The sequence below is a fragment of the Salmo salar genome, chromosome 03 (genome assembly GCF_965601325.2).
Source record: "Salmo salar chromosome 03, fSalSal1, whole genome shotgun sequence".
NCBI lineage: Eukaryota > Metazoa > Chordata > Actinopteri > Salmoniformes > Salmonidae > Salmo > Salmo salar.
This window is the reverse complement of record NC_138293.1, coordinates 10,693,691-10,712,160: the sequence shown is the minus strand read 5'-3', so window position 1 is coordinate 10,712,160 and position 18,470 is coordinate 10,693,691. Positions and strand designations below refer to the sequence as shown.

Genomic DNA, 18,470 nt, shown 5'->3' with positions numbered 1-18,470 from the left:
TAAAATATGTTGGAATGATGAGTTCCACGCATCATGCATGCTCTGCACTTTACTTGGCTAGTAGGCAAATAGGCCTACATTAGGGTATAATGACTATGACCGCGTGCCTCCAGAATGACATCATCAGAGGCTACGGGTGTTTTTCCGAAGGCGCATAGTGCTGTGGTGCTGCATGGAGATCACAAGCTCTTTAACTGAGCAGCAGTGTTGTGATGGAGGGAATAGCCTCCATACAGAGACTTCCTTCTGACCACTGCAACAGAGTTATTGTAAAGTGTGAGAATAAGCTTATGCCAGACTTCGCCTATGTTTAACCTCTCCCTTGTTCATTTCAATGTCCATATGTTCATGACCCGATTCATATGAATCATGTCAAATGATTTTATATTCATATTAACCCCTCCTACAGAATATACTTTGGCAAGATTTTGAGTGATGAAATACATTTCTAAATATTATATAAAAAAAAATATTTTGAGTGGCAAAGACTCCAATGGTTATATATAGTTCATAGATTCACCAAACAGCTATTATTGTTATGATTCATTATTCCTGGTAGAAACTACTGGTTATGATTCATTATTCCTGGTAGATACTACTGGTTATGATTCATTATTCCTGGTAGATACTACTGGTTATGATTCATTATTACTGGTAGATACTACTGGTTATGATTCATTATTCCTGGTAGATACTACTGGTTATGATTCATTATTCCTGGTAGATACTACTGGTTATGATTCATTATTCCTGGTAGATACTACTGGTTATGATTCATTATTACTGATATATACTACTCATTATGATTCATTATTCCTGGTAGATACTACTGGTTATGATTCATTATTCCTGGTAGATACTACAGGTTATGATTCATTATTCCTGATATATACTAGTGGTTATGATTCATTATTCCTGGTAGATACTACTGGTTATGATTCATTATTCCTGGTAGATACTACTGGTTATGATTCATTATTCCTGGTAGATACTACTGGTTATGATTCATTATTACTGATATATACTACTCGTTATGATTCATTATTACTGATATATACTACTGGTTATGATTCATTATTCCTGGTAGATACTACTGGTTATGATTCATTATTCCTGGTAGATACGAATGGTTATGATTCATTATTCCTGGTAGATACTACTGGTTATGATTCATTATTCCTGGTAGATACTACTGGTTATGATTCATTATTACTGATATATACTACTCGTTATGATTCATTATTCCTGGTAGATACTACTGGTTATGATTCATTATTCCTGGTAGATACGAATGGTTATGATTCATTATTCCTGGTAGATACGAATGGTTATGATTCATTATTCCTGGTAGATACTACTGGTTATGATTCATTATTACTGATATATACTACTGGTTATGATTCATTATTCTTGGTAGATACTACTGGTTTTGATTCATTATTCCTGGTAGATACTACTGGTTATGATTCATTATTCCTGGTAGATACGACTGGTTATGATTTTTTATTTTATTTTTTAAAACTTTTATTTAACTTGGCAAGTCAGTTAAGAACAAATTCTTATTTACAATGATGGCCTACCAAAAGGCCTCCTGTGGCGACGGGGGCCTGGGATTAAAAAAATAAAATAAATCCAATATAAACATGGGACAAAATACACATCACAACAAGAGAGACAACACTACATAAAGAGAGACCTAAGACAACAACATAGCAAGGCAGCAAAACATGACAACACAGCATGGTAGAAACACAACATAACAACAACATGGTAGCAACACAACATGGTAGCAGCACAAAACATGGTACAAACATTATTGGGCACAGACAACAGCACAAAGGTCAAGAAGGTAGAGACAACAATACATCACGCAAAGCAGCCACAACTGTCAGTAAGAGTGTCCATGATTGAGTCTTTGAATGAAGAGATTGAGATAAAACTGTCTAGTTTAAGTGTTTGTTGCAGCTCGTTCCAGTCGCTAACTGCAGCGAACTGAAAAGACGAGCAACCCAGGGATGTGTGTGCTTTGGGGACCTTTAACAGAATGTGACTGGCAGAACGGGTGTTGTATATGGAGGATGAGGGCTGCAGAAGAAATCTCAGACAGGGGGGAGTGAGGCCAAAGAGGGTTTTATAAATAAGCATCAACCAGTGGGTCTTGCGACGGGTATACACAGATTACCAGTTTACAGAGGAGTATAGAGTGCAGTGATGTGTCCTATAAGGAACATTGGTGGCAAATCTGATGGCCGAATGGTAAAGAACATCTAGCCGCTCGAGAGCACCCTTACCTGCCGATCTATAAATTATGTCTCCGTAATCTAGCATGGGTAGGATGGTCATCTTAATCAGGGTTAGTTTGGCAGCTGGGATGAAAAAGGAGCAATTACGATAGAGGAAACCAAGTCTAGATTTAACTTTAGCCTGCAGCTTTGATATGTACTGCGAGAAGGACTGTGCTCCGTCTAGCCATACTCCCAAGCACTTGTGTGAGGTGACTACCTCAAGCTCTAAACCCTCAGAGGTAGTAATCACACCTGTGAGGAGAGGGGCATTCTTCTTACCAAACCACATGACCTTTGTTTTGGAGGTGTTCAGAACAAGGTTAAGGGTAGAGAAAGCTTGTTGGACACTAAGAAAACTTTGTTGTAGAGCATTTAACACAAGATCCGGGGAGGGGCCAGCTGAGTAAAAGACTGTATTATCTGCATATAAATGGATGAGAGAGCTTCCTACTGCCTGAGCTATGTTGTTGATGTAAATTGAGAAGAGCGTGGGGCCTAGGATCGAGCCTTGGGGTACTCCCTTGGTGACAGGCAGTGGCTGAGACAGCAGATTTTCTGACTTTATACACTGCACTCTTTGAGAGGTAGTTAGCAAACCAGCCCAAAGACCCCTCAGAGACACCAAAGTCCTTAGCTGGCCCACAAGAATGGAATGGTCTACCGTATCAAAAGCTTTGGCCAAGTCAATAAAAATAGCAGCACAATATTGCTTAGAATCAAGGGCAATGGTGACATCATTGAGGACCTTTAATGTTGCAGTGACACATCCATAACCTGAACGGAAACCAGATTGCACTTTTGATAAACAGGGCAAAATAGAAATAGGCCTATAACAGTTAGGATCAGCTTGATCTCCCCCTTTAAATAAAGGACGAACCGTGGCTGCCTTCCAAGCAATGGGAACTTCCCCTGAAAGGAGAGACAGGTTAAGAAGGTTAGAGATAGGCTTGGCAATGATAGGGGCAGCAACCTTAAAGAAGAAAGTGTCTAAACCATCTGACCCAGATGTTTTTTTGGGGGTCAAGTTTAAGGAGCTCCTCTAGCGGGGCAGGGGAAGAAGAGAAGCATCGGGGATAGTCGCATTAGAAGGGGTGGGAGATTAGGAAATGTTGGACGGGCATGGGGGCATGGCTGAGTCAAATAGGAATCCTGACTTAATGAAGTGGTGATTAAAGAGCTCAGCCATGTGCTTCGTGTTAGTAACAACCACATCATCAACAGTAAGGGACATGGGCAGCTGTGAGGAGGAGGGTTTATTCTCCAGGTCTTTAACCATTTTCCAGAACTTCTTGGGGTTAGACCCACAGAGAGAGAACTGCTCCTTAAAGTAACTAACTTCGCCTGAGTGCACTTATTTCTCATTTGCCTGAATGAGAGCCAGTCAGCCTGAGTATACGTGTGCCGAGCCTTTCACCAAATGCAATTCTTAAGGTGGAGTAACTCTGCAAGACCACGGTCAAACCAGGAGCTGAACCTGTTTTTCATTCTCATTTTCTTTATGGGGTTGTGTTTGTTAACAATACCACTGAAAATATCAAATATGAAGGTCCAAGCGTCTTCGACAGAGGGGATCAAGCTGATTCTATACCATTTTACAGAATGAAGGCTTGAAGGAAGGAAGGCTTGCTCATTAAAGTTTTTTAGCAAGCGTCTATGACAAATCAGGACACGTCGTTTCACTGAGCAGCCATTACGAACACAGGCTGTAAAACAGTGATCACTAAGGTCATTACAGAGAACACCAGACTGATACCTATCAGGATTATTTGTGAGGATAACATCGAGGAGAGTAGCCTTGTCGGAGTGTTTGGAGTCCCATTTCTTTAGGACTTGGTCAGGTTGTTTAAGTATGTCCCAGTTTAGGTCACCTAGCAGGACAAATTCAGACTTAGTGTAAGGGGCCAGGAGAGAGCTTAGGGCAGATAGGGTACAGACCGGTGCTGATGGAGGACAATAGCACCCAGCAACAGTCAACAAAGAGCTATTTGACAGTGTAATGCTTAAAACCAGCAAATCAAATTGTTTGGGGACAGACTTGGTGGAGACAACCGAGCACTGAAGGTGATCCTTGGTAAAGAGTGTCACTCCCCCACCTTTGGAAGATCTGTCTTGCCGAAAAAGATTATAACCAGAAAGCTTAACATCAGTATTCATAAACACTCTTCCTTAACCACGTCTCAGTAATGACCAACACATCTGGATTGGAGCTGTGAACCCACACTTTCAGCTGATCCATTTTAGGTAATAAGCTTCTAGTGTTAAAGTGCAGAAAACCCAGGATTTTAAGAGATCAAGAAATCAGTGAAGCAGATATCAGAGTCAGAATTGGGGCTAGGACAGTAGATGATTCATTATTCCTGGTAGATACTACTGGTTATGATTCATTATTCCTGGTGGATACTACTCGTTATGATTCATTATTCCTGGTGGATACTACTCGTTATGATTCATTATTCCTGGTAGATACTACTGGTTATGATTCATTATTCCTGGTAGATACTACTGGTTATGATTCATTATTCCTGGTAGATACTACTGGTTATGATTCATTATTCCTGGTAGATACTACTCGTTATGATTCATTATTCCTGGTAGATACTACTGGTTATGATTCATTATTCCTGGTAGATACTACTGGTTATGATTCATTATTCCTGGTAGATACTACTGGTTATGATTCATTATTCCTGGTGGATACTACTGGTTATGATTCATTATTCCTGGTGGATACTACTGGTTATGATTCATTATTCCTGGTGGATACTACTGGTTATGATTGCAGACAGAGCCCAGAGAATGGGATGGTGTAATACTGAATTAGTCATATGTTGATAAGGTGCATGCATGGGGATGTCCACGTCACCCAGAGATATGTCCATGCTCTAGAGATACACCTAGCGGACTGAAACTTCATAGTTGTAGGCATAATACAGCTAGTGATGTCTAGATTTACGCTGGCAAATACATCCATTACATTAGCTACCTAAAATGTGAAGAAAACTCAACTGAGGAGTATTAGAGAATGGAGATTCTTAACTTGAAAATGTGCAGGATACCTCTTTCCGGTTTCCCTGACTTCCGTTTTTTTTAATATTGTGTTATTCTTGTTCGGGTAGCACTCCTCACAGGCCATTTGATGTACGTTTTTTTGTTGGTGAGATGAAACTGCCAAAACCAGGAAAGGTCATATTGTACGTCAGAATTGCAACACAAGTTTTGTTCAAGCCTAAAATGTTAGTCCGTAATCGTAACATGGTGTTTGTATGTTCACAGATGAAATTTCACGTTTACGTTTCATGTTTCACGCATGTTTTGATCTTACGATCCTAACAATTTACGTATGGATTTTCTTACGATCCTAACGATACATACATTCAACTTTTTGTCAGCTATCTGGATGTATAGTGGAGGGCCGCAGCGCTGCTTCTCTCCAACAGCGCCATGAGGAGTCCTGCTGGTCATGGACATAATACATATTTTGGGCCTGTGACTTTCGCAAAGTGGACGCTGCTTATCATGGGGCGGCATCAGCGCTCTGCTTAATAGCTCATATGCAACTGGGTGAGAAGTGTTCATTGTTTTTGAGGCAGAATTATGTGAGGGATTCTTGGAGGTGCGTTTTGGTCAGTTTAGCTCGGAAAATGCCGTTCTCATTAATCTACCGCTCTAGGCGGCCACTCACTTCGGTATAATGACGCCAGTGCGCACACACCCGTGGTTACTATGACAGCTAGTATAGCCATGTCAGTAAATGACTGCTGTCTGAACACACAAATCCAAATTGGTCACTTTTAATTTGCTGTTTGGACAGTCAGTATTCCAAAACAGATTTGAAGAAGAACAGAAAAACCCCGATTTGAGCATTAATAAGGTCTGCAGTGTGAACAAGGCTTTATTGCAACTTGCAGATGCATCTCAGGTTATAATTGTATAATCATCAATTGGCTACTTAGATACATTCTTGTAATTGAATTAAATACAACAAATACAATATTTTGCACTATAGTGTTGTTTCCTATCATTCATTACTCATAAATTACACAATGTGTTCACAGGAAGAAAAAAAAACTTCAATCTCTACATAAGATTAGGAAAATATAACATTTCTACAAACCCTAAAGGATTTATTTCTGGAAGTGAATGATTTGGGCTCATTGCAAATGATAATAGACAGCAGATATTGTACAATAATGTTCAGCCTTTGATCCACACAGAAACCTTCCTCATCCCTCTGTATTAATGAAAGTTGTATGTTCTTCAGGGATTTCTTTGCTAAAACATTCTGAAATATTTACGTATATTGGGAATAAAATATGAATATATAATCCATTAGTGGTTAGTTGAAGGTTATTCATCAATGTCAAGTAGGAGTACGCTTAAGTATGTACTATAATATGGTTAATAAATACTGTATAAAATCTAGTTATGTTCTTGGACCTCAACACCACATCAATAGATCTATTATGTCTTGATCCCCCTCAGGCAGTGCCATGTAAAACTTGTGATGTTTTGTTTGGAGGCCAATGAACACTACTTTTATGTGTATACATTTGACAAACATTCATGTATTGCCTATTTTCGAGAAACGGAAACATCATGTCATTCTAAGTGACAAAGGGGTAATATATATTGCGCTGCACCCTGTTTTAAATTAGAGCAAATGATCAAGCAAGTTAGTGGTTCACTATGTCATGTGTTAAGAAAATATTAAGCTATAAGAGCCTATCTCTTGGACTTCAATGGAGAATCCCCATTGAAAGCATTGAAAGTGATTTTTAGTCCAATGGCAATCTGGGAAACCGATCCACTAATCCTATATACAATATTGTATGGCATTAGTGGGGTATCAAAATAATATTACATATTTTTCACGTGGTAAACAAACCTTGTATTGTGCCTGTAAATCCAGACAATGTTTAAATAAAAAATAAATTGTGAATTATGTATTACAAATCACCTCCCTGTACAATTACAGCTGGTGTCCAGTGCCAAACAGTGACATTTAGAGAATTTAAATGAAAAGTACAATTTCGATACAAAAGTACAGGCAATTCTCTTAGAGTTTGGCTTGCTTGAATAACCCACTCGATCCTCAGCTTATCTTTCTGAAAAGAGAAACGTTGAACAACACATTAGTATAATGAGCTGATTTGTTTTGATCAATGTGACAAACTGATAACATATAAAGTACAGGTCCCTGAACCTAAAGGTGCACATATTCTGCACAAGGTTAGGATACCTATGACATAGATAGAACACTGATAGAACAGTTGAAAATATAAGCACCTATACAGTAAAGCCATACACAGAGATATTTTCTATGTATTTATACATGGCTCTGATTCACAGGGAACAGATGACATACAGTATAGAACACACAGTACACTCACTTCCTCTTTCGTTGCAGGTAAATATGAACCATCCAATGAGAAATCAAAGGCCAGACTGTAGCAAACACCACAGTGGTAGGAGACAGGTGCAAAGGCCACCACGAAGGACTCTGGTAAACCAAAAAAGACAACATAGAATTTCTCTCAACCATGCTGACATTAAAGAGTGGACTTCTCTTGTTTAGCATTACACATTTTTAAACACCTCCTCTTTCGTGTATACGTTTTAAGATATTCAATGAAAAAAAACTGTATGATTCTGGCATTGTGAATCCAATTTTTTTAAACTATTATTTAATAGTTAGACAGAAGATTGAAAATCTTATTCCTTATGCTTTATTTTTTGAATGTCTTTTTTGCCATTTATGAATGTGTTATTCAATGCGTTTCTATGGGCTATAGTAATAAAGGCCAAATTCAATATTTTTTCTAATATTTTTCTAATATATATTTGTTTTATACCTAAAGGGGTCGTCAAATTAAAAATCAAATAGCTAAATGATCCATGGTATGACAATCTTAAAACATATGTCAGCTTAGACTTCTAAGAATTAATACACTGAGCAAAAAATATAAACACAACATTTAAAGTGATGGAATAAAAGACCCCAGAAATGTTCCATACGCACAAACAGCTTATTTCCCTCACATTTTATGCACAACTTTGTTTACATCCCTGTCAGTGAGCATTTCTCCTTTGCCAAGATAATCTATCCACCTGACAGGTGTGGCATATCAAGAAGCTGATTAAACAGTATGATCATTACACAGATGCACCTTGTGCTGGGGACAATAAAATACCACTCTAAAATGTGCAGTTTTGACACACAACACAATGCCACAGATGGCTCAAACTTTTAGCGAGCATGAAATTACCATGCTGACTGCAGAAATGTGCAACAGAGCTGTTGTCAGAGAATTTAATGTTAATTTCTCTACCATAAACCGCCTCCAATGTTGTTTTAGAGAATTTGGCAGTACGTACAACCGGCCTTGCACCCTCAGACCACGTGTATGGCTGATGTCATTGTCGTGAACAGAGTGCCCCATGGTGGCGGTGGGGTTATGGCATGGGTAGGCATAAACTATGGACAATGAACACAATTTCATTCTATCGATGGCAATTTCAATGCACAGAGATACCGTGACGAGATCCAGAGGCCCATTGTGAGGCCCATTTTTTTAAGGTATCTGTGACTAACAGACATATATCTGTTTAAAAAAAAATATATATATATATTTTATTGAATATTAAAACATACAATCTACCTGCAGTGAAGCCGTTCAACATTTACATCACATTCAGTCATCTAGCAGACTCTCATCCAGAGAGACCTACAGGAACAACCAGGTTCAAGCAACCCTCCCAAGGGCATCGGGGACCCGATCCAGGGACCTATTGGCCACCGGCCCAAGCTCCCAACTGGTAGGCCACCAACCAACAGTCATGTGAAAGCCATAGAGTAGGGCCCAATGAATTTATTTTAATTGACTGAATTTCCTTACATGATCTGTAACTCAGTAAAATCTTTGAAATTGGTGTATGTTGCGTTTATATTTTTGTTCAGTATCGTTAGACATAAGCACATACCTTTCTTGCTAGGGATAAGGAGTCATCTTGTCTAGCCTGAGAAAGTGATCTAGTCTGAAAATGAACACACACAAAATGTAGACTATGGTGGTCTCACTTATGATTCAGATATAATTTTAGACTGTACTGTGATACAGTTTTATAAAAAATAAAAAGTACTGTTTTATCTCTATGGTTTTTAGACAGGGGTCTCACCTGTAATGTGGTCAGGGCCTCCAGAGTGTTAAGCCTCTGAAGCACGTTAGCCATGTCCTCCTGCAGCCTGGTCAGTGCCATGGCGATGTGCTCGTTAAGGTTACCACTGGCAACAGCCTCAGTCCTGTTCTGCATAACCCAGCCCTCTGCAGCATTTCCACTGGTAGAAAGCTGTGACCCGCAACCTAGTCCCGATGACCTGGAACCTATACCACAAACAATGGGCAGTGAGCCAGCATCACTCTATGGACTTCATGGCCTGTAGTTACAAAACATCACACGCGTCTCGGAGTAGAAGTGCTGATCTAGGATCAGTTTGGCCTTTTAGAACATAAAACATGGACCGGGTGGAGCTGATCCTCGATAAGCACTTCAACTCTGAGACGCTTTATGAATAAAAGCCCAGAAGCACAGGAAAAAGGTTTCAAGTCAATCAAGGGATCAAATGCTATTGATTTATACTTTTTTCATGATTTATTTTAAACAGTAAGACCATACAGACCCCACCTATTCCACTCATTGACCAGCAACTGTCACGTCGTTCTGTATGAAGCCCCTCCCTGTGAGGGGAGTCTTCCTGGAGACTTAGGTCCTCATCCAGGGTCTCTCCCTGAAGACTCCTCCTCTTAGTTTGACTTGCCCTTGTCCCGGAGGAGTGTACTCTGGGTATTCCCGATTCCTGTGAAGACAACCAATCATAATTATGCAGAGATGGCCAATGGGAGCGCTCCTTTTGCATTGTCATTACCCAAAACGAAACCAATCCAATAAATAGAAGGGCGGGAGCGAGTTCTGATTTACTGGAGCAAACACACAACATTTCTTAAGAAAGAACTTCTTACCTCCTCCATGGCTAAATGTTCCATTGAATCACAGAATTCCTCATTGTCCGAGTCGTTGATTCGAAGACGCTCTGTGTGGAGGGGACGAAGCACACCACATCATTGTCAGATTATTGACAAATCAAGCATTGATCTGCATATATTAAGTGTACAGATCCAGTCCTTGAGGGCCACAGACCTGCAGATTTCCTTTTTACTAGGGACTGATTCTACCTGGTGTGTTCTCTACAGCCAATCAGTAGCATGAATAAATTAAAACCAGCTGGACTGCGGAACTTGAGGGCCTGAGCTGCTTAACCCTGGATAGATCCATGCTTAATGAAAGCACTTCCCACAGGAAGATGTTTTGGCTTGCGGGTGCTGTCGACAGGGGGTAGACCCCTAGAACACAGTTGGAGAGCCTACAGAATGAAATGTGTTCTCATAAGCCCAGTCATTGCGCAATCGCGTGTGAAAACAGAGTTTTGAAAGGCCACTATTGAAAAAAGAGGATCCCAGCTTTCTCGTCCTGCTATATTTATCGCTCAATTCTTAAAATGAAGCATATTTAATCTGCTTTACAACCGGTGTAGCCTACCTGGCATTCATAGGCGGCGTGTGAGTTTGAAGTTTGGGGAAGATCAATTTCACCATAAAAATTCACCTTTATAATAACATGTTCCATGCATCATCACATTTGCAGACTTATGTAAGATAGCCTACTATTGATAATGTGACGAGTAGATTGGATAGTCATATTTTAGGCTAATAATATAACTCAATCACTGTTCGCAAAAAAATGAGTTGAAAGCATGGCTGAATGCGTATAGAGTAGACCTAGGCTATATCAGATATGTTTCTTCTTTCTTTGCACAGGAACAATGTGGTCTAAACACATTTCATGCATTCTACTACACTTTATGACAGGACACATTAGCAGAATCTTTTTTTAATATGACAAATTACAGGGCAGCCTACTCTGCTCCAGTGGCGACCCGTCATTCAGGGCATGTTTGAGCCCCATATTGGGGCTTTCCTGTTTTGTATGTTATTTTGGCATCAATACGTGTTACATATCAGTTTGCAAACAATGTAATAAAACAAATAGTGGTGTGTTTTTTGTTTTCTTGAGTAAGACAGCTCCAAAATGCAGGTTTTTCAGCCTAGCTCAGTGCAATTAATGTATTGTTTAGTGTTGAGTTGTGTAGTGGCTTTGCTGCCATGCATCCCACATATATATTTTTTTCCCCACAAAGATTTACATGCTAAAATCTCCACTGCTGCTGACACTGACAAACATGTCTATAAATACCACGTTGTCCAAAAAATAGGCCTATGAGGGGGAGACACAAATAGAAGGGGAGACACAAATAGAAGGGGAGACACAAATAGAAGGGGGAGACACAAATAGAAGGGGGAGACACAAATAGAAGGGGAGACACAAATAGAAGGGGAGACACAAATAGAAGGGGAGACACAAATAGAAGGGGGAGACACAAATAGAAGGGGCAACACAAATAGAAGGGGGAGACACAAATAGAAGGGGAGACAAATAGAAGGGGAGACACAAATAGAAGGGGGAGACACAAATAGAAGGGGAGACACAAATAGAAGGGGGAGACACAAATAGAAGGGGAGACACAAATAGAAGGGGAGACAAATAGAAGGGGAGACACAAATAGAAGGGGGAGACACAAATAGAAGGGGGAGACACAAATAGAAGGGGAGACACAAATAGAAGGGGAGACACAAATAGAAGGGGGAGACACAAATAGAAGGGGAGACACAAATAGAAGGGGGAGACACAAATAGAAGGGGGAGACACAAATAGAAGGGGAGACAAATAGAAGGGGAGACAAATAGAAGGGGAGACACAAATAGAAGGGGGAGACACAAATAGAAGGGGAGACACAAATAGAAGGGGGAGACACAAATAGAAGGGGGAGACACAAATAGAAGGGGAGACACAAATAGAAGGGGGAGACACAAATAGAAGGGGAGACACAAATAGAAGGGGAGACACAAATAGAAGGGGGAGACACAAATAGAATATGACGTCCACCTAAACTGGAAGAGGAAGTTATTGTCCAAAAACAAACTTTAAAGTAGCACTGACCCAACAATGATAAATAGTAAATATGTGCAGTGCGCATTCATGTGTTATTTCATAGTTTTGATATCTTCACTATTATTCTACAATGTAGAAAATAGTAAAAAATAAAGTAAAACCCTTGAATGAATAAGTGTGTCCAAAATTTTGACTGGTACTATATATTAGTAGGCTATATGAAAAGATCAGATTAAATTAACAATAATCTGATGGATGAGAATATTATCAAGTGCTTGTCAAATTGTGAATGAGAGACTGATGAAGTGTGTACAACCTCCGTAAGAAACAGAGCAGAGCTCATGCCTTTCATGAGACTTTATTCAAATCCTCATTAGAGTTGCATCATGCAGCCTTAGAATGTATTAAAAATCTACATATAGCCTAACGTTTGGAGAACAACTAAAGTTACATTAATAACTATAAATTAAGCATATAGGAGTACCTATTTATTTGTTAATCGCTAAACACAGAATAGCCGTGCTCCCTCTGAAATAGTTTGGGAAAAAATATTTTATTTTTCATTCAGCTATGTTCAATTGTATTCTTCATACTATAAAATAATATTTTAAAAATGCCACGGAATTCGAAGCAGATCAGGGCCTAACATAAGGACAACTCAGAATATGCTATTCTGTTCTTCTGAAATAGACTACATTTTCTTCATATCATGTTTCATTTTTATTTAACTAGGCAAGTCAGTTAAGAACAAAGTCTTATTTACAATGACGGCCTAGCAACAGTGGGTTAACTGCCTTGTTCAGGGGCAGAACGACATATTTTTACCTTGTCAGCTCAGGGATTTGATCTAGCAACCTTTCGGTTACTGGCCCAACGCTCTAACCACTAGGCTACCTGCCGACATGTCTAAAGTAAATAATGGATTTATTGTGAAGGTGTAGGCTATATTACATGGATTTATTAGACTTTTTAAAATGTAGATGTTCCAAAGGTCTGCATCAGTGGCTTGTAGGCTATGTGCGGAAGTCAGGAGATGCTAAATGTGTTTATGTTAATTAACGGACAATTACCGTGAGATCAGCAGTTATTTGCATGACAATTACCGGCTGACAAAATGTCATGACCGCCACAGCCCTAGTTTCGTCTCTCCTATAGGTGCTCTCAAATACAGTACCTACAGTTGCGTCCTACTAACTAACCCACCTACTGGAGGTGGTGCTTACCACTGAGGTGTCTGTTCAGATGCCTGTAGCGGTTCTCCGGGAGGGGATCTTTGGAGTAGGCCAGTTCCTCTTCCTCCACCTCACTGTTGAGGGAGCTCTGTGTCCCGTTGGTCATGGAGGAGACGCTGGGCTCCACACTGCCGTTGGACGAGCTGACCTCTGACCTCCACCTGCTGTCCTTCACCCTGAGCAGATTTATGTCAGGGCCTGGGGACTTCCTCTCTGACGGACAGTATGACAATTAGTGTCATGTTAATAAGCCTATTATAGTTATAAACCTGACATGACACAACACTGACATAACAATGGTCCTCCCGGTCCATTGTTTCATAGTGATATAGAGCGGTTATGGTTTGAATTGTGACAAACTGATATAACCACGGCCCAGGGACATTTTATCTCTGAAATAAAAGTCCTGAAGTCTCTTTTATGGTAACATACAAAACCATGTCAAATTCAGTCCTCATCTTTCACTTGAACTGCTTTATAGCTACCCATAGTTATAGCACTGTCGAAAGTATAACCATGTTTGGCTTGTTAATACGTTATGCTACATAGTATTCATAACTAAGTTGTTGTGTCCAGAAGCAGCTCAAAATATGATATGTACTATTTGTGGTACCTCTCTCCTCCTCCGCTTCATCATCTGCATCTTCCTCCTCATCACTGTCCACTTTCTCCTCCTCCTCCTTCTCCTCCTTCTCCTCTTCCTCCTCCTCATCACTGTCCACTTTCTCCTCCTCCTCCTCCTCTTTATCAGTGCTTTTGCTTTCCTCTTTGCTTTCCTCCTTGTCAGTCATAGTCATGCCATTTATTTTGCTTTCTGGGACTATGGTTTGAATATCCTTCCAGATTTCCAGACTCCCAAAGCCTGAGCAGTGCAATAAAATGTACAAGACACCTTATTATAACCTCTTTATAATTATAATGAGCTACTCTAGATAGCAACGACTGCATCTACTCTAGATAACACCGACTGCATCTACTCTAGATAACACCGACTGCATCTACTCTAGATAACACCGACTGCATCTACTCTAGATAACACCGACTGCATCTACTCTAGATAACACCGACTGCATCTACTCTAGATAACACCGACTGCATCTACTCTAGATAACACCGACTGCATCTACTCTAGATAACACCGACTGCATCTACTCTTGATAACACCGACTGCATCTACATTGCCACAACATTTAGCAGTCTATGCATCACAACCACCGTTCACAAAGCACAGCATAAGTAACACAACTACACAGCTAACACCAACAGGCTGCTATTCATTAGCAACAGACTTTTCTACTATTGAGACAATACCAGACAGTTTCAAAGATAAAACAACCAATCAACCACGCCACAAAACACAACGAAAGGAGTTTCTCTACTCATCCAGCCGTCAACATCTTTGCACTTATTTCCTTAAAGGGATAGTTCACCAAAATGTCAAATTGAAGTCAACTTATGGATACCTTTAGGTTTGCTGTTTAGCGCAGGCTAACAGGAGTCCTGCTTGCACCATGCAATCAATTATGCTAATGCTAAACTATAGCTACTGTAAGTAGACAAACTCATATCATATATCACCGATTCTTGGGTCCATAGACTACTTTCTAGTTTTCCATAATATGAGGTAAATGGGTAATTTGGATCAACTATCCCTTTAATTGTCGCCATAGACAACAGTCCACTCATCATCTCTCTTCCTTCATCAGAACTGATTGCTGATTACAAGGTGAGGATGACTGACATGAGTTCACTGTGGACCCTTGGGAAATGGAGTTTAGGACCAACGCTGCCACACAAACACTTGCCTTCCATCTTTGGTTTGTGGATATACCCCTTTTGCATCTGCATTTCCACTGAGCAAAAAGACAAAAAGGCGACTATGAAATATTAGTCCAAAGGCCTTCTCTGCTAGTAGCAAGGAAAGGTTAACATAAGAAAGAGATCAATCTTCCTCAGAGCTAAACCCTACATTAATTGAGATGGAACAATCTCCTTCTGTGTGAATTTAGTGACTATTTATAGACTATGAGAGTGGTTAATTAATAATCAATAAACACATAAATCATTGAACAATTGTACTCCTAGATGTGTTGGGGTTATCGTATTGTTGTGTTCAGTCAAACTGAGGCGTGTAGTTCTGCAGTGCTCAAAACAGCATCCATTTTGACCAGGTACCTGCAGCTGCTGCGAAAGGCCTGCTGTAGGCCCTCTTGTCCTCCTCCTTCTCTTCCTCCACTCCTCCCTCCACTTCTTCGAAGAAATACCCCCCAAGAGCCTCCAGCAGATCAGACACCTCCTCTGTGACTGGAAGAGTCTCCAGAATCTTCCATAAATTTGATTGTTAATATATTGGTGTTTCAAAATAGAGTAAATGTGGTTTCATCAATTGAATGAAACAGAAATGTATCTGCCTGGAGGGTAAAACAATAGTACATGCATGCAGTTGCTTCCTCTTCTTTTATTTATTCAAGATGACATAGTAAAAATGCTTACCAGCTGAATGTCATTGACGTACGCTTGCATGGCTTCCTCCTTTGACATATTCCCCAGTGAGTTCCATGCGTCCCTGGCAACAAACAATGTTTGGGTCTCATATGAACTTGTGTGACAAAAGAAATGCTGCATAACCTCAATAATGTTGAGACAGACTAACAACATACTTTTTTCTCAGTTGGGATTTCATTATGGATCCATGCAAGATATGCATTACATAGGGCCTTGAGATAACCAGGAAGAATTCTGGGAACTATTGTAAACACAGTATCAGATATTTGAAATAAAATCTCTCAGAATTTTGTCTGATCATATAGCAAACAAAAATTAGCAGGTTTTAATAGTTGAAATGCATTTTTGTGGCTAATAAATCTGTTATTGTGCAGCAATAAGATGGTAGTATGGTATATTACACATTTTGCAGTGGGTAGTTTGATCGAATGACTCATATTCGATACAATATAGAATAAATATGGTTATTCTGCTTTGTGGCTTAAGCATATCCATAATATCCCAGTTCAAATGATTCAGTAATATTCCTTAATCGCGAAACCTTTTACCTTGAAGCAAAAACACAACCCATTTTTCGACTTTTCATTTGTCTTAGCCTCGCCGTGCCATTCTTCTGCTATCTTCTCAACATTTCAAAGGGTTGCTTCCCTAAGCAGAGCTTTCAGAAGTGCTCTTGCTCTATGCTGGCATATCTCATACATGTCTCAGTACTGAAGGCATGCAGTATTTTTATTTTTATAACATGCGGTAAATTGTCTTTCATCTGATTTGATAACCTATTGCTAGAACAACACCCTTCACCAGGGTCGTGTTCAGTCGGCACAAAATGGAAGAAAGCGATCCAAAACGGAGTGAAGCGGGGAGGTTCTATACTATCTGAACATGTCCAATAAGAAACACTCATTTTCAGGTTTTTCTGTTGCAAAACATTTTGCTACAGTGTGCGCTAATGAACACGACCCAGTCCTTAAACAGAATTTACCACTTGGCTTTGCCTGCAGTGTCCCAGTATCCTGTGGGTCTTGGAATATTACATGGCCCAAGCGCAGCCTGCTTGTAGTAACTATAAAACATGAGCATCATGCCATCTGCCGGCTGATATGGACCTATAGGAGGGCAAATAAGGATAGGAGAGGGGAAGAGAGAAGATCATTCAGGCAGTTTGATGATTTACATGATACTTTGAATTAAGTGTTACATTGCAGCCAATAGTCAATGCAGTAATTACCTCACTCACATGACAACACAAACATCAACAATGTAGGAGTAGCCTAATACAACTGTATCGAGCAGTTAAACTGATAAGGCAGTTAGATTATTTTAGAACAGCAGAACTTCTTACAGTGTGCCTTTTAAGAGCCAACCAAAACAGGCGATATCTAAGACACAGAGAATATAGGCCAATCACCTCTAACAAGCAGGTACCAAATTAAAACGGTGGCAACAGAGTGAGCTCTAATGGTGCTCATTCAGACATAGGCTACACAAGCTAGGCTTACTGCTAAATAGGCTACTCAGTCGCAGGACATGGCCCACAGTTCAGGGGCCGATTTGATGTATAGGCTAGTGTAGATATTAGTGGATAATTAGCCTACCATCTTCGGGTAAACTCCGTATCACTCGCACTGCGGCATCAAATCGGGTCTCGAGCTCGTCTTCTTCGGCGTGTTTCATTGCTTTGTCACAACCAGGATGACAGGCGGAGAATCGTCACTTCTTAAAAGAGATTTAACATTCGGTCACCTCTGTGACAACAAAGTTGCATGGCAGAAATAATGTAAAATGAAAATGTTCTCAACAGGCTTTCATAATGTGTCATTGAAATCAACGGGCCTAATTAATACCCACGGACCTCGTAAAGGGTACCGTATTATGGATACTATAAACTACATGCATAATAGGCTTGTTATCTTATTTTCGCCTGAGGCAATTATTAAGCTATTTAGTTGTTGCATAAACATTGTCAAAATGTTATATCCATATGTTCAAATCAGAGTGAATGTAAAAAAAATAAAAAGAATCAAATCGATAGAAGGTTACGTTTAAGAAACTCACCCTATGCATGTCTCTGGATGGATTAAACCCACTGCTGTCTACATATAGCCTGCTGGCTGCAACCAGGCTGACTGTTCCGACAGCACCTCTCAAATTCGGTCCAACCGAACACCACGAAACATACGAGTCCCAAAGTTGCTATGGGAGTTGTAGTGTTTTTTTGACCACGAATTACACAGTGAACCAATGGGTTTCCCTTAGGATTCCTACAAGGCCCACAATTCTCTTAATGTGGGATTTAATATGGGAGACAGTGCTGACTGGGACAACATTTTGTCTACCTTTTTAAAAAGCATATATATATATATATATATATATATTAGATACA

The 18,470-nt window shown here is 39.9% G+C and overlaps 1 protein-coding gene across 1 annotated transcript; it reads right to left on the bottom strand.

Annotated features, from left to right (window-relative positions):
- Window positions 1-6,152: 6,152 nt before the first annotated feature.
- Window positions 6,153-18,248, bottom strand: LOC106598143 (acyl-CoA-binding domain-containing protein 5). Its single transcript, XM_014189216.3, has 12 exons — window positions 18,143-18,248; window positions 17,683-17,803; window positions 17,070-17,193; window positions 16,076-16,148; window positions 15,758-15,905; window positions 13,574-13,795; window positions 10,304-10,374; window positions 9,969-10,140; window positions 9,462-9,667; window positions 9,267-9,320; window positions 7,676-7,785; window positions 6,153-7,390 (listed from the first exon to the last, which is right to left on the bottom strand). Exons 2-12 carry the CDS (start codon window positions 17,759-17,761, stop codon window positions 7,378-7,380), a joined length of 1,272 nt encoding a protein of 423 aa, XP_014044691.1. The 5' UTR covers window positions 17,762-17,803; window positions 18,143-18,248; the 3' UTR covers window positions 6,153-7,377.
- Window positions 18,249-18,470: the final 222 nt, after the last annotated feature.

Coding starts and splice junctions, on each gene's coding strand:
- LOC106598143 (XM_014189216.3), bottom strand. CDS start 17,761: ATGAAACACGCCGAAGAAGACGAGCTCGAGACCCGATTTGATGCCGCA. Junction 15,906..16,075: donor ACGTCAATGACATTCAGCTG/GTAAGCATTTTT, acceptor AATTTATGGAAG/ATTCTGGAGACTCTTCCAGT. Junction 9,321..9,461: donor AGGCCCTGACCACATTACAG/GTGAGACCCCTG, acceptor GTTCATTTTCAG/ACTAGATCACTTTCTCAGGC.